Here is a 22,041-nt window from a genome sequence, read left to right on the forward strand (position 1 = left end):
GCTCCTATGTACAAGAATATAACGACTATAATACTGCTCCTATGTACAAGAATATAACTACTAGAATACTGCTCCTATGTATAAGAATATAACTACTATAATACTGCTCCCTATGTACAAGAATATAACTACTATAATACTGGCCCCTATGTACAAGAATATAGCTACTATAATGCTGCCCTTATGTACAAGAATATAACTACTATAATAATGCCCCCTATGTACAAGAATATAACTACTATAATACTGCTCCTATGTATAAGAATATAACTACTATAATACTGCCCCTATGTACAAGAATATAGCTACTATAATATTGCTCCTATGTACAAGAATATAACTACTATAATACTGCCCCTATGTACAAGAATATAACTACTATAATACTGCTCCTATGTACAAGAATATAACTACTATAATACTGCTCCTATGTATAAGAATATAACTACTATAATACTGCCCTTATGTACAAGAATATAACTACTATAATACTGCTTCTATGTACAAGAATATAGCTACTATAATACTGCTCCCTATGTACAAGAATATAACTACTATAATACTGATCATATGTACAAGAATATAGCTACTATAATACTGCCCCTATGTACAAGAATATAACTACTATAATACTGCCCCTATGTACAAGAATATAACTGCTTTAAAACGCACTCCATCCCTGTAATAATCACTGTTGCTCTTGATTTTCAGACCTGTTTGACTATAAGTTCATCAATAGTCGGATTATTAACAGCACGTTCCTGCACAGCAAGGAGGGATGCCAGCTCGACTTTAGTGATGACATTAATAATGCTTACATGATCTACTTTGTGAGTTTCTTGGGGACTTTGGCGGTTTTACCTGGCAATATTGTCTCCGCCCTACTGATGGACAAGATTGGGCGTCTTCGAATGCTGGGTAAGATGCCAAATGCTCTGACAAAAAGAGTTACCGGTAGTTGTAGATCTTTCTTTTTATTTTTGATAATCATTAACATCATTAACATTTGGGCTTCTTACTTGTATTGAATTGGATGTCCATGTTAGCCAATCTCTTGATGATGGCCGATTTTCCATTCCCCCATAGCGGTGCTACCAGGTGGCAATAAATTAACTTTTTGATGATATTCTAATTTTGTGAGAAGCATCTGTATACAGGCGGTTAACTAAGATGGTGCACTGGCCTTCCTCATGTCCTGTTGGACTTGTCCTGGTACCTCTGGTGCCTCCTCCCTTCCCCCCAAAAAACCTAAATGAACACAAACTAAGAATATATAAGTGGTCGAAACAAGCTCAAACCTTTAAATTAACACTTTCCAATACATCTCACTTTTCAAATAGGATGACACAAAGCAATTTACATAATAAAGTAGTAAAGTGACAAAAAAACGTATGAACTGGTTTCATCGGACATGTATTATAGTGTAAGAGAAATAGTGACATTGCAAATTACAGCTCGGTTCTATTGGAACTCAGCTCCAGTGAAATGAACGGCGATGACCTGCAGTACTACACATCACCTGTGGACAAATGTGGCGCTGTTTTTAGAAGAAAGCATTTTTTTCTATTAATTATGCTTAAATTAATCTTGTGATGGAAGCCTACCTACTGATGAAATACATAACTGACTTCTTTGTCTATGTTCCCAGCTGGTTCCAGTGTCATGTCGTGCATTAGCTGCTTCTTCCTGTTCTTCGGGAACAGTGAATCGGCCATGATTGCGCTCCTCTGCCTCTTCGGTGGAGTCAGTATTGCATCTTGGAATGCTTTGGATGTCCTGACGGTGGAGCTTTACCCTTCAGACAAAAGGTAAATGGCTCTTCTTTCTCCTAAACTGATTATTCATTCTCAATTCACGGGTAAAATATGTCTTCATTGAATACAGATTTTCCTTTTACTAAGATAGGAGAGGGTAGTTGGTGCTCATGAAGTTCTATGGAGAACTAGAACTGTCATATCAGGAGAATTTGCTAGAGCATCCAGCTCATTCCCTTCAGGATATGTGCACACGTTGAGTATTAGCTTGCAGTAATTTCTGCAAGGTTTCTGCATCTCTTGGCGTTTTTGTATGTGTTTTTTGTATGCATTTTGCACGAGTTTTTGTACAACAATGTAGGCTTTTTTCAGCTAAAGATATTAAAAAAAGTTAAGTGATGTATTTTCCTGGTTCAACACCTCCTTTTTCATGCTGATGCCATAGCATCAGAGTAATGGGATTACGGCTTGATGTCAACAACTGTCATTGACAACCAGCTCTAGGCTTAAGGTACCTTCACACTCAGCGACGCTGCAGCGATATAGACAACGATCCGACCTAAACTAGATTGCTGGAGCGTTGCTGTTTAGGTCGCTGTAGAGACGTCAAACACAGCAACTCCAGAACGATGCCGGAGCGATCCAGTGACGTAACGGCGACTCACTTATCATTCTCGCTCCATGTAAAACGTTGCTGGTGTCGTTGCTTTGATGTCAAACATGACGATACACGCCGACCTGACGACGAAATAAAGTTCTGGACTTCTAGCTCCGACCAGCGATGGCACAGCGGGATCCAGATCGCTGCTGCGTGTCAAACACAACGAGATCGCTATCCAGGACGCTGCAATGTCACAGATTGTTGTCGTTCTCGATGCAAAGTTGCTGAGCGTGACGGAACCTTTAGTAATGAAAAGGCGTCAGCCCGACACCCTCATTACTAAGTAGGTAAGTAAACACAAACACACACATTGTCACCAGAACGAACGTACATAGTCTGTAACCATATATCAATTGTTAATTTTAAAGGAAAAAAATGAAAAAAAAAAAATTGTGTGGGCTCCCGCAAAATTTAATAACCAGCAGAGGGAAAGCCGATGGCTGATGATAATATTCTGGGAAGGAGCCAATAGCCATAAAGGTTCCCAGGCTACAGCTCACAGCTGTTTGCTTAGCCTTTGCTGGCTAGTTTACAGGGGACCACAGAAAAAAATTGACATAGGTTTCCCCTATAAAATCTAACCAGCAAAGGCTAGGCAGACAGCTGCGGGCTGATATTAATTGCCTAGGAAGGGGATATTGGCCCCTCCCAGAGTAAAAACATCAGCTCTCAGCCTCCCTAGAAAAGTTGCATCTATATGCGCCAAATTTGGCGCTTAACCTTGCTCTTCGCACTTGCCCTGTAGCGGTGGCAAGTGGAGTTCATATTTGTGGGGATGTGTTATGAACAGGTAATTCAGAACCACAATGGACATTGAAGTTCAGAGCACACCAAGTGACCTGACGTTTACCAAAAACATAGGACGAGCTCTGAGACGTGGAAACTCTGCTGACCGCAATCCCTAATCCTATCACACCACACTAGAGGTAGCCGTGGATTGCGCCTAACGCTCCCTATGCAACTCGGCACAGCCTGAGAAACTAACTAGCCCTGAAGATAGAAAAATAAGCCTACCTTGCCTCAGAGAAATTCCCCAAAGGAAAAGGCAGGCCCCCACATATAATGACTGTGAGTAAAGATGAAATACAAACACAGAGATGAAATAGATTTAGCAAAGTGAGGCCCGACTTACTGAATAGACCGAGGATAGGAAAGATAGCTTTGCGGTCAACACAAAAACCTACAAACAACCACGCAGAGGGGCAAAAAGACCCTCCGCAACGACTAACGGTACGGAGGTGCTCCCTCTGCGTCTCAGAGCTTCCAGCAAGCAAGAAAAACCAATATAGCAAGCTGGACAGAAAAAATAGCAAACAAAAAGTAACACAAGCAGAACTTAGCTTATGCAGGATAGACAGGCCACAGGAACAATCCAGGAGGAAGCAAGACCAATACTAGAACATTGACTGGAGGCCAGGATCAAAGCACCAGGTGGAGTTAAATAGAGCAGCACCTAACGACTTAACCTCATCTCCTGAGGAAGGAAACTCAGAAGCCGCAGTACCACTCTCATCCACTAAAGGAAGCTTGGCCACAGAATTCACAACAGGGATGATGTCACCTTTGTATTGTCAGGTGACATCAAGTCCCAATTTTAGTAATGGAGATGCGTCTATAAGGCTATGTGCACACGTAGGAAAAGAGGTGCAGAATTTTCTGCACAAAATCCGCATGTCCTGGCAGAATCCGCAGCCGCGGATTTGCCACGGTTTTTATGCAGATTTTGTGCGGTTTCTATGCGGAATTGATGCGGATTTTCTGCGGATTTTTAACATGGAGGGGTGCAGAAATGCTGTAGATCCGCACAAAAGAAGTGACATGCACTTCTTTGAAATCCGCAGCAATTCCGCACTAATTTTTCTGCACCATCTGCGCAGCTATTTTTTAATCCCATTGATTAACATTGTACTGTACATCACAGTGCGGATCTACAGCGTTTCTGGTGGAAAAATCCGAAATCCGCTGTGGTTCCGCAGCAAATCCACATCGTGTGCACCTCTCCATTACTAACCCCATAGTGATATTGCATAAAAAACACAGACACCCAGAATAAAGTTCTTTATTTGAAATAATGACACAGACTCCTTCAATGAATCTTAATTAAACCATACTCACCAAACGCCTAATCCACCAAAGATAACGTCTCCTGCAACAAAAATAAAATAATAAACCACAATATTCCTCACCTGTCAGCAGAGAAGATAATCCATAATGTCCTACGATGATACTGATGTGACTGCTATGAAAGACAGCCGGTGATACACTGACAGGAGGTAATCGATCCAACAGGGTATTACTGAGCTGCAATGAGAAAGTTCTCACTCAGCGGTGCCGTACGTGAGAGCAGCAGAGTTGATTAGCTGATGAACTCCAGTGAACTCTCTCACTACAGCTCAGTGACACACTGCGGGATCGATTACCTCCTGTCAGTATATTGCCGGCAGCCAGTAGAGCGGTACTGTTCTACACTTGAGATCGCCGTGGGACACTCGGGATTATGTGGACTACAGTGGATAGTATATGGTGGTTTATTATTTTACATTTTTTTCTAGGAGACGAGGGCGTCGGGGATTTGGTGTTAGGTGTGTATAATGGGTTTTTATTTAAATATGTATGTGATTATTTTACAATTTTTCTTTTTTTTTTTTTAACTGTGAGCACAGGCGCCGACTGATGATACTACATCTTCCATGAGTGGCACCTGATGTCATTGTTATCAGTGACAGCAGACGCAGCCCGATAGGAGCAGTAGTCTCATGCCTGCTGACCTGCGGTAAGCTTTTTGCCGCAGGTCACTGATGCAGGTCGCAGTCACAGTTGCTGGGACACGCTGACATCTGACAGCATGACCCCACATCGCTCTGACCAACAGTACCAGCAGTAGTGTTACTGCAAGTCGCAGTCACAGCTGTGAAGTCACGCTGACATCTGACCCCACAGCGCTCTGACCGACAGTCTGCATTAGCATTACTGTGGGTCGCAGTCACAACATCTGACAGCATGACCCCACAGTGCTCTGACCGCAAGTCTTACCGGCGGTAGCATTACCACGTGTCGCAGTCACAGCTTTGGGATAAAGCGGACATCTGACAACATGACCCTGCAGCTCTCTGTCCAACAGTCTTACCGCCAGTAGTGTTGCCACCGATAAGAACCTCCGCATCGGTATTTCCCATGTTTTCACACAGATGACAGCTTGGGAGTCACCATAGGAAGCCAGTAAAATGCAAACAAAAACTCAGCAAATCCGCTAACATTTTTATACCTGCATTTTTGATGCGGATTTGACTGACTCAGTTGAAGTCAATGGGTGAAAAATGCTGCAGAAACGCACAAAGAATTGACATGCTGCAGAAAAAACACTGCAAATACTCAAGGAAAATTACTGATCATGTGCAAAACACTTAAGGATTGTCATTGAATTAGCTTGCATAAGGATTCCATAGTGTTTTTGGCCCATTTCCGTGCAGAAAAAAATGCATCAAAACGCACTGTGTGCATACAGCCTCAGTCTATCTGCCTCTAGCTCCTCCCCCTCAGTCTGTATCTGCCTCCAGCAACCACCCCTCAGTCTGTATCTGCCTCTAGCTCCTCCCCTCAGTCTGTATCTGCCTCTAGCTCCTCCCCTCAGTCTGTATCTGCCTCCAGCTCCCACCCCTCAGTCTGTATCTGCCTCTAGCTCCTCCCCCTCAGTCTGTATCTGCCTCCAGCAACCACCCCTCAGTCTGTATCTGCCTCTAGCTCCTCCCCTCAGTCTGTATCTGCCTCTAGCTCCTCCCCTCAGTCTGTATCTGCCTCCAGCTCCCCCTCAGTCTGTATCTGCCTCTAGCTCCTCCTCCTCAGTCTGTATGTGCCTCTAGCTCCTCCCCTCAGTATGTATCTGCCTCCAGCTCCTCCCCCTCAGTCGTTATCTGCCTCCTGGTCCTCTTCAGTCTGTATCTGCCTCCAGTTCCTCCCCCTCAGTCTGTATCTGCCTCCAGTTTCTCCCCCTCAGTCTGTATCTGCCTCTAGCTCCTCCCCCTCAGTCTGTATCTGCCTCCAGCAACCACCCCTCAGTCTGTATCTGCCTCTAGCTCCTCCCCCTCAGTCTGTATCTGCCTCCAGCAACCACCCCTCAGTCTGTATCTGCCTCTAGCTCCTCCCCTCAGTCTGTATCTGCCTCTAGCTCCTCCCCTCAGTCTGTATCTGCCTCCAGCTCCCACCCCTCAGTCTGTATCTGCCTCTAGCTCCTCCCCCTCAGTCTGTATCTGCCTCCAGAAACCACCCCTCAGTCTGTATCTGCCTCTAGCTCCTCCCCTCAGTCTGTATCTGCCTCTAGCTCCTCCCCTCAGTCTGTATCTGCCTCCAGCTCCCCCTCAGTCTGTATCTGCCTCCAGCTCCCACCCCTCAGTCTGTATCTGCCTCTAGCTCCTCCCCTAAGTCTGTATCTGCCTCCAGCTCCCACCCCTCAGTCTGTATCTGCCTCTAGCTCCTCCTCCTCAGTCTGTATGTGCCTCTAGCTCCTCCCCTCAGTATGTATCTGCCTCCAGCTCCTCCCCCTCAGTCGTTATCTGCCTCCTGGTCCTCTTCAGTCTGTATCTGCCTCCAGTTCCTCCCCCTCAGTCTGTATCTGCCTCCAGTTTCTCCCCCTCAGTCTGTATCTGCCTCTAGCTCCTCCCCTCAGTCTGTATCTGCCTCCAGCTCCCACCCCTCAGTCTGTATCTGCCTCTAGCTCCTCCTCCTCAGTCTGTATGTGCCTCTAGCTCCTCCCCTCAGTATGTATCTGCCTCCTGGTCCTCTTCAGTCTGTATCTGCCTCCAGTTCCTCCCCCTCAGTCTGTATCTGCCTCCAGTTCCTCCCCATCAGTCTGTATCTGCCTCTAGTTCCTCCCCCTCAGTCTGTATCTGCCTCCAGTTCCTCCCCCTCAGTCTGTATCTGCCTCCAGTTCCTCCCCCTCAGTCTGTATCTGCCTCCAGTTCCTCCCCCTCAGTCTGTATCTGCCTCTAGCTCCTCCTCCTCAGTCTGTATGTGCCTCCAGTTCCTCCCCCTCAGTCTGTATCTGCCTCCTGGTCCTCTTCGGTATGTATCTGCCTCCAGTTCCTCCCCCTCAGTCTGTATCTGCCTCCAGTTCCTCCCCCTCAGTCTGTATCTGCCTCCAGTTCCTCCCCCTCAGTCTGTATCTGCCTCCAGTTCCTCCCCTCAATCTGTATCTGCCTCCAGTTCCTCCCCCTCAGTCTGTATCTGCCTCCAGCTCCTCCCCCTCAGTCTGTATCTGCCTCCAGTTCCTCCCCCTCAGTCTGTATCTGCCTCCAGCTCCTCCCCCTCAGTCTGTATCTGCCTCCTGTTCCTCTTCGGTATGTATCTGCCTCCAGCTCCTCCCCCATCAGTCTGTATCTGCCTCCAGTTCCTCCCCCTCAGTCTGTATTTGCCTCCAGTTCCTCCCCCTCAGTCTGTATCTGCCTCCAGCTCCTCCCCCTCAGTCTGTATCTGCCTCCTGGTCCTCTTCGGTATGTATCTGCCTCCAGTTCCTCCCCCTCAGTCTGTATCTGCCTCCAGTTCCTCCCCCTCAGTCTGTATCTGCCTCCAGTTCCTCCCCCTCAGTCTGTATCTGCCTCTAGCTCCTCCTCCTCAGTCTGTATCTGCCTCCAGCTCCTCCCCCTCAGTCTGTATCTGCCTCCAGCTCCTCCCCCTCAGTCTGTATCTGCCTCTAGCTCCTCCCCCTCAGTCTGTATCTGCCTCTAGCTCCTCCTCCTCAGTCTGTATCTGCCTCCTGGTCCTCTTCAGTCTGTATCTGCCTCCAGTTCCTCCCCCTCAGTCTGTATCTGCCTCCAGTTTCTCCCCCTCAGTCTGTATCTGCCTCTAGCTCCTCCTCCTCAGTCTGTATCTGCCTCTAGCTCCTCCCCTCAGTATGTATCTGCCTCCTGGTCCTCTTCAGTCTGTATCTGCCTCCAGTTCCTCCCCCTCAGTCTGTATCTGCCTCCAGTTCCTCCCCCTCAGTCTGTATCTGCCTCCAGTTCCTCCCCTTCAGTCTGTATCTGCCTCCAGTTCCTCCCCCTCAGTCTGTATCTGCCTCCAGTTCCTCCCCCTCAGTCTGTATCTGCCTCTAGCTCCTCCTCCTCAGTCTGTATCTGCCTCTAGCTCCTCCTCCTCAGTCTGTATGTGCCTCCAGTTCCTCCCCCTCAGTCTGTATCTGCCTCCTGGTCCTCTTCGGTATGTATCTGCCTCCAGTTCCTCCCCCTCAGTCTGTATCTGCCTCCAGCTCCTCCTCCTCAGTCTGTATCTGCCTCCAGTTCCTCCCCACAGTCTGTATCTGCCTCCAGCTCCTCCCCCTCAGTCTGTATCTGCCTCCAGTTCCTCCCCCTCAGTCTGTATCTGCCTCCAGTTCCTCCCACTCAGTCTGTAGCTGCCTCCAGTTCCTCCCCTTCAGTCTGTAGCTGCCTCCTGGTCCTCTTCGGTATGTATCTGCCTCCAGCTCCTCCCCCTCAGTCTGTATCTGCCTCCAGTTCCTCCCCCTCAGTCTGTATCTGCCTCCAGTTCCTCCCCCTCAGTCTGTATCTGCCTCCAGTTCCTCCCCCTCAGTCTGTATCTGCCTCCAGTTCCTCCCCCTCAGTCTGTATCTGCCTCCAGTTCCTCCCCCTCAGTCTGTATCTGCCTCCAGTTCCTCCCCTCAGTCTGTATCTGCCTCCTGGTCCTCTTCGGTATGTATCTGCCTCCAGCTCCTCCCCCTCAGTCTGTATCTGCCTCCAGTTCCTCCCCCTCAGTCTGTATCTGCCTCCAGTTCCTCCCCCTCAGTCTGTATCTGCCTCCAGTTCCTCCCCCTCAGTCTGTATCTGCCTCCAGTTCCTCCCCCTCAGTCTGTATCTGCCTCCAGCTCCTCCCCCTCAGTCTGTATCTGCCTCCTAGTCCTCTTCGGTATGTATCTGCCTCCAGCTCCTCCCCCATCAGTCTGTATCTGCCTCCAGTTCCTCCCCCTCAGTCTGTATCTGCCTCCAGTTCCTCCCCCTCAGTCTGTATCTGCCTCCAGTTCCTCCCCCTCAGTCTGTATCTGCCTACAGTTCCTCCCCCTCAGTCTGTATCTGCCTCTAGCTCCTCCCCCTCAGTCTGTATCTGCCTCCAGCTCCTCCCCCTCAGTCTGTATCTGCCTCCAGCTCCTCCCCCTCAGTCTGTATATGCCTCTAGCTCCTCCCCCTCAGTCTGTATCTGCCTCCAGTTCCTCCCCCTCAGTCTGTATCTGCCTCCAGTTCCTCCCCCTCAGTCTGTATCTGCCTCCTGGTCCTCTTTGGTATGCATCTGCCTCCAGCTCCTCCCCCTCAGTCTTTATCTGCCTCCTGGTCCTCTTCAGTATGTATCTGCCTCCAGCTCCTCCCCCTCAGTCTACATCTGTCTCTAGCTCCTCCCCCTCAGTCTTTATCTGCCTCCTGGTCCTCTTCAGTATGTATCTGCCTCCAGCTCCTCCCCCTCAGTCTGTATCTGCCTCTAGCTCCTCCCCCTCAGTCTTTATCTGCCTCCTGGTCCTTTTCAGTATGTATCTGCCTCCAGCTCCTCCCCCTCAGTCTGTATCTGCCTCTAGCTCCTCCCCCTCAGTCTTTATCTGCCTCCTGGTCCTTTTCAGTATGTATCTGCCTCCAGCTCCTCCCCCTCAGTCTGTATCTGCCTCTAGCTCCTCCCCCTCAGTCTTTATCTGCCTCCTGGTCCTCTTCAGTATGTATCTGCCTCCAGCTCCTCCCCCTCAGTCTGTATCTGCCTCTAGCTCCTCCCCCTCAGTCTTTATCTGCCTCCAGCTCCTCCCCCTCAGTATGTATGTGCCTCCAGCTCCTCTCCCTCAGTCTGTATCTGCCTCTAGCTCCTCCCCCTCAGTCTTTATCTGCCTCCTGGTCCTCTTCAGTATGTATCTGCCTCCAGCTCCTCCCCCTCAGTATGTATCTGCCTCTAGCTCCTCCCCCTCAGTCTTTATCTGCCTCCAGCTCCTTCCCCTCAGTATGTATGTGCCTCCAGCTCCTCCCCCTCAGTCTGTATCTGCCTCCAGCTCCTCCCCCTCAGTCTGTATCTGCCTCCAGCTCCTCCCCCTCAGTCTGTATCTGCCTCCAGCTCCTCCCCCTCAGTCTGGATCTGCCTCCAGCTCCTCCCCCTCAGTCCGTATCTGCCTCCAGCTCCTCCCCCTCAGTCTGTATCTGCCTCCTGGTCATCTTCAGTATGTATCTGCCTCCAGCTCCTCCCCCTCAGTCTGTATCTGCCTCCTGGTCATCTTCAGTATGTATCTGCCTCCAGCTCCTCCCCCTCAGTCTGGATCTGCCTCCAGCTCCTCCCCCTCAGTCCGTATCTGCCTCCAGCTCCTCCCCCTCAGTCTGTATCTGCCTCCTGGTCATCTTCAGTATGTATCTGCCTCCAGCTCCTCCCCCTCAGTCTGTATCTGCCTCCTGGTCATCTTCAGTATGTATCTGCCTCCAGCTCCTCCCCCTCAGTCTGTATCTGCCTCCAGCTCCTCCCCCTCAGTCTGTATCTGCCTCCTGGTCATCTTCAGTATGTATCTGCCTCCAGCTCCTCCCCCTCAGTCCGTATCTGCCTCCAGCTCCTCCCCCTCAGTCTGTATCTGCCTCCTGGTCATCTTCAGTATGTATCTGCCTCCAGTTCCTCCCCCTCAGTCTGGATCTGCCTCCAGCTCCTCCCCCTCAGTCCGTATCTGCCTCCAGCTCCTCCCCCTCAGTCTGTATCTGCCTCCTGGTCATCTTCAGTATGTATCTGCCTCCAGCTCCTCCCCCTCAGTCTGTATCTGCCTCCTGGTCATCTTCAGTATGTATCTGCCTCCAGCTCCTACCCCTCAGTCTGTATCTGCCTCCTGGTCATCTTCAGTATGTATCTGCCTCCAGTTCCTCCCCCTCAGTCTGGATCTGCCTCCAGCTCCTCCCCCTCAGTCCGTATCTGCCTCCAGCTCCTCCCCCTCAGTCTGTATCTGCCTCCTGGTCATCTTCAGTATGTATCTGCCTCCAGTTCCTCCCCCTCAGTCTGGATCTGCCTCCAGCTCCTCCCCCTCAGTCCGTATCTGCCTCCAGCTCCTCCCCCTCAGTCTGTATCTGCCTCCTGGTCATCTTCAGTATGTATGTGCCTCCAGCTCCTCCCCCTCAGTCTGTATCTGCCTCCAGCTCCTCCCCCTCAGTCTGGATCTGCCTCCAGCTCCTCCCCCTCAGTCTGTATCTGCCTCCTGGTCATCTTCAGTATGTATGTGCCTCCAGCTCCTCCCCCTCAGTCTGTATCTGCCTCCAGCTCCTCCCCCTCAGTCTGGATCTGCCTCCAGCTCCTCCCCCTCAGTCCGTATCTGCCTCCAGCTCCTCCCCCTCAGTCTGTATCTGCCTCCTGGTCATCTTCAGTATGTATCTGCCTCCAGCTCCTCCCCCTCAGTCTGTATCTGCCTCCTGGTCATCTTCAGTATGTATCTGCCTCCAGCTCCTCCCCCTCAGTCTGTATCTGCCTCCAGCTCCTCCCCCTCAGTCTGTATCTGCCTCCTGGTCATCTTCAGTATGTATCTGCCTCCAGCTCCTCCCCCTCAGTCCGTATCTGCCTCCAGCTCCTCCCCCTCAGTCTGTATCTGCCTCCTGGTCATCTTCAGTATGTATCTGCCTCCAGTTCCTCCCCCTCAGTCTGGATCTGCCTCCAGCTCCTCCCCCTCAGTCCGTATCTGCCTCCAGCTCCTCCCCCTCAGTCTGTATCTGCCTCCTGGTCATCTTCAGTATGTATCTGCCTCCAGCTCCTCCCCCTCAGTCTGTATCTGCCTCCTGGTCATCTTCAGTATGTATCTGCCTCCAGCTCCTACCCCTCAGTCTGTATCTGCCTCCTGGTCATCTTCAGTATGTATCTGCCTCCAGTTCCTCCCCCTCAGTCTGGATCTGCCTCCAGCTCCTCCCCCTCAGTCCGTATCTGCCTCCAGCTCCTCCCCCTCAGTCTGTATCTGCCTCCTGGTCATCTTCAGTATGTATCTGCCTCCAGTTCCTCCCCCTCAGTCTGGATCTGCCTCCAGCTCCTCCCCCTCAGTCCGTATCTGCCTCCAGCTCCTCCCCCTCAGTCTGTATCTGCCTCCTGGTCATCTTCAGTATGTATGTGCCTCCAGCTCCTCCCCCTCAGTCTGTATCTGCCTCCAGCTCCTCCCCCTCAGTCTGGATCTGCCTCCAGCTCCTCCCCCTCAGTCTGTATCTGCCTCCTGGTCATCTTCAGTATGTATGTGCCTCCAGCTCCTCCCCCTCAGTCTGTATCTGCCTCCAGCTCCTCCCCCTCAGTCTGGATCTGCCTCCAGCTCCTCCCCCTCAGTCCGTATCTGCCTCCAGCTCCTCCCCCTCAGTCTGTATCTGCCTCCTGGTCATCTTCAGTATGTATCTGCCTCCAGCTCCTCCCCCTCAGTCTGTATCTGCCTCCAGCTCCTCCCCCTCAGTCTGGATCTGCCTCCAGCTCCTCCCCCTCAGTCCGTATCTGCCTCCAGCTCCTCCCCCTCAGTCTGTATCTGCCTCCTGGTCATCTTCAGTATGTATCTGCCTCCAGCTCCTCCCCCTCAGTCTGTATCTGCCACTACCTCCTCCTCTTTTTGTATCTGCCTCCATCTCCTCCCTTTTCTGTAGAATTTTAAAAGCACCAACTGTCATCTCCTGTCTCAGCAATGTGAAAATTTGTCTTCACTGAATACAGAATTTACCGCTTATTGAGATTGAAAAATCAATCCAGGAGGAGCAAGAAGCAGATTTTTGCGATAAAATGTATTACAAAGTTGCTTACTTTCATGTGTACTATTGATTTATGAAATAAAAATTAAAACGGCAGTCATAGCCTGCCAAAGCACAGTTGCCATTACTTGCTGACCATGTGCCACTATTTAGGATAGCTTGCATAGTGAAATAGCCTCCAGTTTTTAGATTCTCCAGGGTAATCCCGTGGGATAGTCTCCATTCTGTAAGTTAGATGAACATGGTTGCCTTCTTTTTAAAAAGTGCCACCTCTGTCTAGAGGATGTACCTGCCATTGAAGTGAAAGGTGCAAAGCGGCAATACCATAAACAACCTGTTGACAGAGGTGGCACTGTTTTGGGAAAAAGGCAGCTATATCTCTTTCTAATACTGGACATCCCCTTTAATAATATAACATTTGTATGAAGTCTGCAGCCTTGTGACTCTCTAAAATGCACAACAGGAACAAATATTAATCTGTGACCTGTGAATAGTGTTGGAGGGTCATTTACTTCAGAGATAAGTCAGCACAAGAACATCTACAGTATGTCTCAGTACTTAAAGGGAAATTCATTTTTAAAGGGGGCACTGAAAGCAAAACATGTATGTAAGTCCGCAAGGACAGGGTCCTCTCCCCTCTGTCATTGTAAACTTGTTTACTGTAAACGATATCTATAACTCTGTACGTAACCCCTTTTTCATGTATAGAATTAATGGTGCCATATAAATTAATAATAATAATGTTGTAAAAAGATCCATTGGAGAAATTAAATTTCTCAAGGGAATGTGTCATCTGAAAATTCTTATTCTTATTTTTAATTTAATTTTATTTTTTTAAACTATTTATCCTATCTTGATTTGTCTTAGGAATAAATTAGACATGTTGCAATTTTCACACTGGCCACAAGGGTTATTTTACACTGATACTTCCCGTTGCTTCAGAAAATGTACTTGTATATTAGCAGCATTAGAAAGACTCCACCCCTATCTTTTGGATTGGAGCATATAATGAGCGTGTGCAAAAGTCATTGTGAAGGGGGAACTGTGGTATAGCCTATTGTGATTGGTGGACCTTGTGTTATCTAATGAACATAGTGGTGTTATCAAGCTTTGTACAGGAGTTGAGCTGTGACCACCTATTGTGATTGCTGGCTCCTGTGTTATCTACTGTATTTGGATCAGTTATCAGTGATCGAACAGGAGTGGAGACGGTGAGCTGTGACATTACCTATTGTGAATATTGGATCCTGTGTTATCTACTGTATATACAGGTGTTATCAGTCATTGTACAGGAGGAGGAGGTGAGCTGTGACATCACCTATTGTAACTATTGAATCCTGTGTTATCTACAATGTACAGTGGGAACGGAAAGTATTCAGAACCCTTTAAATTTTTCACTCTGTTTTATTGCAGCCATTTGGTAAATTCAAAAAAGTTAATTTGTTCTCATTAATGTACACTCTGCACTCCATCTTGACTGAAAAAAACAGAAATGTAGAATTTTTTGCACATTTAATAAAAAAGAAAAACTGAAATATCACGTGGTCATAAGTATTGAGACCCTTTGCTCAGTATTGAGTAGAAGCACCCTTTTGCGCTAGTACAGCCATGAGTCTTCTTGGGAATGATGTAACAAGTTTTTCACACCTGGATTTGGGGATCCTCTGCCATTCTTCCTTGCAGATCCTCTCCAGTTCCATCAGGTTGGATGGTGAACGTTGGTGGACAGCCATTTTCAGGTCTCTCCAGAGATGCTCAATTGGGTTTAGGTCAGGGCTCTGGCTGGGCCAGTCAAGAATGGTCACAGAGTTGTTCTGAAGCCACCTCTTTGTTATTTTAGCTGTGTGCTTAGGGTCATTGTCTTGTTAGAAGGTGAACCTTCGGCCAAGTCTGAGGTCCAGAGCACTCTGGAAGACGTTTTCATCCAGGATATCTCTGTTCTTGGTCGCATTCATGTTTCCTTCAATGGCAACCAGTCGTCCTGTCCCTGCAGCTGAAAAACACCCCCATAGCATGATGCTGCCACCACGTTTCACTGTTGGGATTGTATTGGGCAGGTGATAAGCAGTGCCTGGTTTTCTCCACAAATACCGCTTAGAATTATCACCAAAAAGGTCTATCTTCATCTTATCAGACCAGAGAATCTCATTTCTCATAGTCTGAGTCCTTCATGTGTTTTTTTTTTTTTTAACAAACTATATGAGGGCTTTCATATGTCTTGCACTGAGGAGAGGCTTCCATTGGGCCACTCTGCCATAAAGGCCCGACTGGTGGAGGGCTGCAGTGATAGTTGACTTTGTGGAACTTTCTCCCATCTCCCTGCTGCATCTCTGGAGATCGGCCACAGTGATCTTGGGGTTCTTCTTTACCTCTTTCACCAAGGCTCTTGTTCCACAATTGCTCAGTTTGGCTGGACCGGCAGGTCTAGGAAGACTTCTAGTGGTCCCAAACTTCTAAATGGATTACGGATTATGGAGGCCACTGTGCTCTTAGGAACCTTGAGTACTGCAGAAATTCTGTTGTAACCTTGGCCAGATCTGTGCCTTGCCACAATTCTGTCTCTGAGCTCCTTGGCTAGTTCCTTTGACCTCATGATTCTCATTTGGTCTGACATGCACTGTGAGCTGTGAGGTCTCATATAGACAGGTGGGTGCCTTTCCAAATCAAGTCCTATCAGTTTAATTAAACAGAGCTGGACTCCAATGAAGGAGTAGAACCATCTCAAGGAGGATCACAAGGGAATGGACAGCATGTGACTTAAATATGAGTGTCTGAGCAAAGGGTCTGAATACTTATGACCATTTGATATTTCAGTTTTTATTTTTTACTAAAGGTGCAAAAATTTCTGCATTTGTTTTTTTCAGTTAAGATGGGGTGCAGAGTGTACATTAATGTGAAAAAAATAACTTTTTTTTTAATTTACCAAATGGTTGCAATGAAATAAAGAGTGAAAAATGTAAAAGGGTCTGAATACTTTCCGTACCCACTGTATAGAGGTGTTATCAGCCATTGTAAGGGAGGAGGTGAGCTGTGACATTATCTATTGCGAATGGTGGATGCTGTGTAATTTAGTGTATATATAGGTGTTATCAGTCATTGTACGTGAGGAGGAGGAGGTGAGCTGTGACAACCCTCCTCTTGTGAATGGTGGATCCTGTGCTATCTACTGTATACAGAGGTGTTATTAGTCATTGTACAAGAGGAGGTGAGCTGTATTATTGCATATTGTGATTTGTGGATCTTGTGTTGTCTACTGTATACAGAGGTGTTATCAGTCATTGTACAGGAAGAGGTGAACTGTGTCATCACCATTTGAGAATGGTGGGTACTGTGTAATCTACCGTATACAGAGGTGTTATCAGTCATTAATGGTACATGAGTAGGAAGAGGTGAGCTGTGACATCACCTCTTGTGAATGGCGGTTCCTTCATTATATTTGTATAGATTTGTTACTTGTGATTGTAATCCTGCCTCTAATGATAATGAGACTGCTGTGAGGTACAAGAAGTATAACGCTAAGCAAGGCCTATTGGTCACTCTACATCATTACAGCAACTCTGAGGACAATTGGTGGGATGACTCTCGCTTTTGGCAACCCATTTTTAGGGTTTAAGGACCAGCGATGTTCAATGAGAGCACGTTTCTCAGAAGGGCACAAAGGCAAAAAACATTGTGTACAAATAGGCCCCCATACCTATTAGATCAAAGTAGGTCACACCCATTTATTTGTGACTGTTAGGTGCTTACTAAATCTGGCCATGCATTGCGATACACAATATAATAATGTACCATTTTAAATATTCTAAAACCTGTTAATTTGTGTTTCTTCATAGAACCACCGCCTTTGGATTCCTGAATGCTCTCTGCAAGTTGGCTGCTGTCCTGGGGATAAGCATTTTCACCTCCTTCGTGGGGGTAGCAAAAGCAGTACCCATCCTCTTGGCTTCCGCTGCGTTGGCACTGGGTAGCTTTTTAGCTCTAAAACTGCCAGAAACTCGAGGCCAGGTGCTTCAGTGAGATTCGCCATAATGAAAAAAAAATGAGAGTAGATTAGTAGACACTGTGAAATGTCTTTTTTTTTCTTTGCCATGTTAGGGTCCCTTTCCATTTCTCTCTTTCCAGAAATGTGTGGTAAAACAATATGCATATGTGTCAATGAAAATGTACTAACGATCCACCACATTTGCACTAGTCTAAGGTTTGAAGCTTCTTCCATGATCGGGGATTAGGAGCACTAGACTTTGTGTAGATTTTATGTTCTAGATAGCTCTAGCAGAAGACAATACTCAAATGTTGTGTTTCCCACACCTCCAGTCATTGAAAATAACATATTTTCTCTTCAAGACATGTGAGGAGCTTGAATTCATTCTATATACTACTAGAAATTGGTAAAAACAAAACATAGATAAGTGTTCCTCAAACGGTGGCTCATCAGAAAAAATACAACTTGTTCTAGATCACTTCTCTCCAATGTACAACTCTCCTAAAAAGCCTATATAATTTGTTCTTCAAGAGCTTGATATAATTTTAGATACTGCTAGAATCTGGATTAACAAAAAGACTTGTCTAGATAAGTGAGCTTTAACCACTGGCAAGAAAAAAATATAGAACCTTTTCTAGATTTGTGTTTTCCAACTCACGGCTCTACTAGTGTTTGAAAACGAAAACTCTTAATGCGCCATAAAAAGGCTTGTTCATTCTAGAGAACCGCAGGATGGGGAACATTGACCCAGAAAAAATTGGATTTTTTGCAACAGACTGAAGAATACTGTTCTAAATATTACTAGCTTCTAAAAGCAAATGATATTTATTCTGATATGTACATTCTACTGAATGGGGAACCTGATGTTTGTCCTGTATAGAACTATATATGGAAAATGGAAAGGGTACTCAAGGCCCTCTACAATCATGTTGGTTAGTTATGGGTAGAACCCATAGGAAAGAATCCAAAAGTTATTCTGAGTTGTAAGGATCGTAAAATAGTTTGAGGTAGTAATGAATTCTGAAGGATACTTCAATCATCTTGGTTGGTTATGGATACTGAAAAGCTCTTAGAAATACTTGGTACAGATCCTGAGATATCTGAAGTAGTTCCAGAAAAGAATCCTAGAATAGTTTTCTGCCGTAGTAAATTCTGAAGGCCTCTACAGTATATAATATTTTTAAGTGATAGCCATTAATGATCCTACAATAGTTCTAGATTGAAGTGGATCCCACAGAGGTTTTGGTTGTAATAAACTGAAAAATCCTACATTTTGGTTTGTAATAGGCACTGAAAGAATCCCACACTGGTTTTAGATTATCGATTCCTGCGTATACTACAGTAGTTCTAAAATGTAATTTATGCTGGAGAATCCTACAGTAGTTCTGAGTAGTAATCAAGTCTTTGTACAGAAATGATCCCATAGTAGTTTTAGACTAATCAATTCTGGAGAATGTCACAGTAGGTCTACAATGTAGTTGATTCTAATCCTACAGTTGTTTTGGGTTGTGGTTAGGTTTGAAGGATCCTACTAACATTTTGGTTAATAATGGATACTGAAAGGATCCCACAGTAGTTCTAGATATTAATCAGTTCTGGAGGATACTAGAGTAGTTCTACCTGAAGGATCCTACATTTGGCTTAGGTTGCAGTCGAGTCTGAAGAATCCTACTAACAGTAGTTCTAGATTATAATGAATTCGTGACGATCCTATATTATTTCTGGGCTGTAATCTGTCCTAAAGAATTTTACACTAGGTATGGGTTCTAATGAGTACCCTAAATAACTTTGGAGAGCACTGAAGGGATCACACAGTTGCCCAAGGTTGAACTCTATTAACAGGAGCCATTCAGACTAGATCAAGAATGACTAGCCAAAAAAATACTAGAAACGCTAAATGTCCATCTAGACCTTTACAACCTGAATAATCTATGCTATCAATATCTATCCAGGTGTGAGGAACACAAATCTGAATTTAGAGAGTTTAGATTTGAAAATGTCCTTGTTGCAACCAAAGTGCATCGGTGCCTACATAGTCAAGAAGCTTATTTTCACATAGAGCCTCTAGAAATGAAAAAATAATGTTTTTTGGTAGAGGGGGTTAGGAGAAATAGGGATTCCTATAGAAGAACTAGCCTCATCGGAACCATGGGTAATATATTTATTACAATTATTTATTAAATTGTTGACCATGTGTTATGTTTACAAGGACCTCAAAAGATGGCCACCTTCAAGGCCGGTGGTGGGTAACATAATAGTGAGATTTATTCATTGTTTAGATATTTATTAAAATACGTTCTATTCTTTAAAAAAACAACAACAGTTTTTACCCTAAAAAATTTTCAAGAAGAGGCAGAAAAAATATGCACCACTTGTCTTGGGAGTGAGGGGGTGAATCCAATTCACACAATTTATTTGCCCTCCCTTCGAATGGACGTTAAATACATAATGGGCATAAAAAAGTAGCGCTTAATTTTTTTTTGTTTTAAGTCATTTATTAATTTTTAATATTTTTTTAATTTAATTTTAACATTGTTGCCTAATATGACTAAGCAAAGCACAGATTTATGACCAGCTCCGAATAAAAATGAATAAAACATTCCATGAAATGACGGCACATTCCATTGTATGACACGATAAGTAGATTTTGTATTTTCTTTTTTTTTTTTTTACTTTTATTAATACTAAATTTAGGCTATTGGTTATAATATACTGAATTATCCACATAGCAGGATCGATTAGAATGTAATCATGTGATTGGGTAGAGGATAAATTAAGGTTTGGCCAATTATGTCCTAAATTGTAATGTGGTACTATGGGTGTAGATCTAAAAGACCCACAGGAAAGTAAAAAATGGCACCCATTACAGTGTTGGGTTTTGCTGGCCAGGACGGAAGGACTAGATATTTTTCCTCTATTCATCTCGGCACCTTTGGGATAATTTTTCACTCCATTCTTTCCTAATGATGCAAATCATTTAGAGTGGTGGACACATTTTTGCCACTAAGCAGATATCATAAGACCAATCAAAGTGCTGGCACTCCGCAGGCCCCAGTAGCTAAATGGCCTGATTTAATAGTACATACATCCTTAGGGTATGTGCACACGCTGCGGAAAATGCTGCGGATCCGCAGCAGTTTCCCATGAGTTTACAGTTCAATGTAAACCTATGGGAAACAAAAAACGCTGTGCACATACTGCGGAACAAAACGCGCGGAAACGCAGCGGTGTACATTCTGCAGCATGTTCACTTCTTTCTGCGAATTCCGCAGCGGTTTTACAGCTGCTCCAATAGAAAACCGCAGTTGTAAAACCGCAGTGAAATCCGCAGAAAAAAAGCGGTAAGTCCGTGATAAATCCGCAGCGGTTGTGCACTGCGGATTTATCAAATCCGCTGCGGAAAAATCCGCAGTGGACCAGAATACGTGTGCACATAGCCTTATCAAGTTTTTCTTTTTTTTTAATTAAAAAAAAGGAAGAATGTAAATAAGCAATGTATAAATGAAATCTAAAAATGTTAACATTCTAATTGACCATTGTCACTAAATAACCCAAAAACTCAAAAGGTATCTAAAAGTAGAAAATAAAAAATAATAATTTCACTGTATAATTTAATTAATCGTTATGCTAAAAATATAACTGTTTACAAAAGTAGAAAATATAGAAATAATCATTCACCAGATAATCCAAAAACATAAATGTGTCCCCAAAAAAAAAATAGAATTGTGTCCAAAAATTATTCTTACATTATTAAAATTCAACTCGCAAAAAATACCAAACTAATGAGTCCTGAGAATATTCGTCCCTTTTTTTTTTTACTAGATGTAGTGGTGAGACATAACCACCTCGAAAGATGTCAAACTAATATGTGATTTCTTCTTCTGCCTCCCATCGCTCCGTTGCTTTAGTATAAATCTTAGTATATTGTAAAATAGTTTATTTTGTTAAAAAAACCTCTGTTTTTGCAAGTGGACGTCTAGAAGTGAGGCCCCTTTTATGTATGATGTGAGCAGCATCTGTAGGTCGTCATTGTACAGCGTCTCCAAAAAAAAACAAAAAACCACTGCATGCCTGTTTAGTGCCATATCCCGAGCTGGCAGACGTAGTAGTAGACGCATTTTTACATCATAATGAAATTAATGTGACTGTAAGGAAAATAAAATAGTTTATTTATATAATATAAATGGTCATTTTGCCACCATTTGTATAATATTGTAAATATATAGGTATATATGGGAAATTACCGTGAAAAAACCTATTAGCTATTGACTTCATAGAAATACTCACAACATTTGTACAAGGTATGGATTTCCTTGCAGCATATCTATATGTAATATGTGCATATCTTCAAAGACTTCGTATAATGGGACACTGTTTTTAGAAATCAAAAGCGCACTAGAAAAATCCTGACAGGCAGGTGCCCATTGTCCATGACTTTACTACAGATGACTGGTATGAATTCGTAGCTAAATTACTGAAGATCTTCGATAAGCCAGTGATCAACATTTCGATTTACATTCAAAAATTTACCTTGGGAATCGATTTTGATGCCAATCTGTAGGTCAAAATTGAGTTGCGTTTGGACCCGTAGAATACGTTGGTTGACTTTGAGGGGCTGACTTTGGTGCCTCATGGTCCCACCGATCAGTTTCTTTGACTTTATTGCCTCTGTGACTCATAGAAATGTTGGCCCACTTTTAGCAGTTGACTTTTTTGTCTCCTGGATCTATTTTAGTGTCCTGTAGTGGATAAAGTCTTTAGGATAGATCCTCAAAAAAAAAAAAAAAATAGAAGAAAAAAATCTAAAATTTTAAACATAAGTAAAAATCTCAAGGATCAATTGTAAAACGTTTGCCAAGTCTTCTACTATGAATCATCTGCTGCTTTATCAGACCTTGCAGCCTACTCAGGTTAATAGGCTGTGACTTACCTTTGAGCAAATGTGTTTGTGCATCTTCA

General features: G+C 45.2%; 1 protein-coding gene across 1 annotated transcript in view; it reads left to right on the top strand.

Annotated features, from left to right (window-relative positions):
• SV2A (synaptic vesicle glycoprotein 2A) overlaps nucleotides 1–21,607 on the top strand; it is a 185,574-nt gene extending 163,967 nt beyond the window's left edge. The window contains exons 11-13 of the mRNA XM_069728698.1: nucleotides 712–918; nucleotides 1,649–1,808; nucleotides 16,934–21,607. Coding sequence (XP_069584799.1) covers nucleotides 712–918; nucleotides 1,649–1,808; nucleotides 16,934–17,117 — 551 coding nt within the window. The 3' untranslated portion in view covers nucleotides 17,118–21,607. The remainder of the gene's footprint in view (nucleotides 1–711; nucleotides 919–1,648; nucleotides 1,809–16,933) is intronic.
• Nucleotides 21,608–22,041: the final 434 nt, after the last annotated feature.

This window comes from Ranitomeya imitator, chromosome 1, assembly GCF_032444005.1.
Source record: "Ranitomeya imitator isolate aRanImi1 chromosome 1, aRanImi1.pri, whole genome shotgun sequence".
In the NCBI taxonomy this organism is placed as follows: Eukaryota; Metazoa; Chordata; class Amphibia; order Anura; family Dendrobatidae; genus Ranitomeya; species Ranitomeya imitator.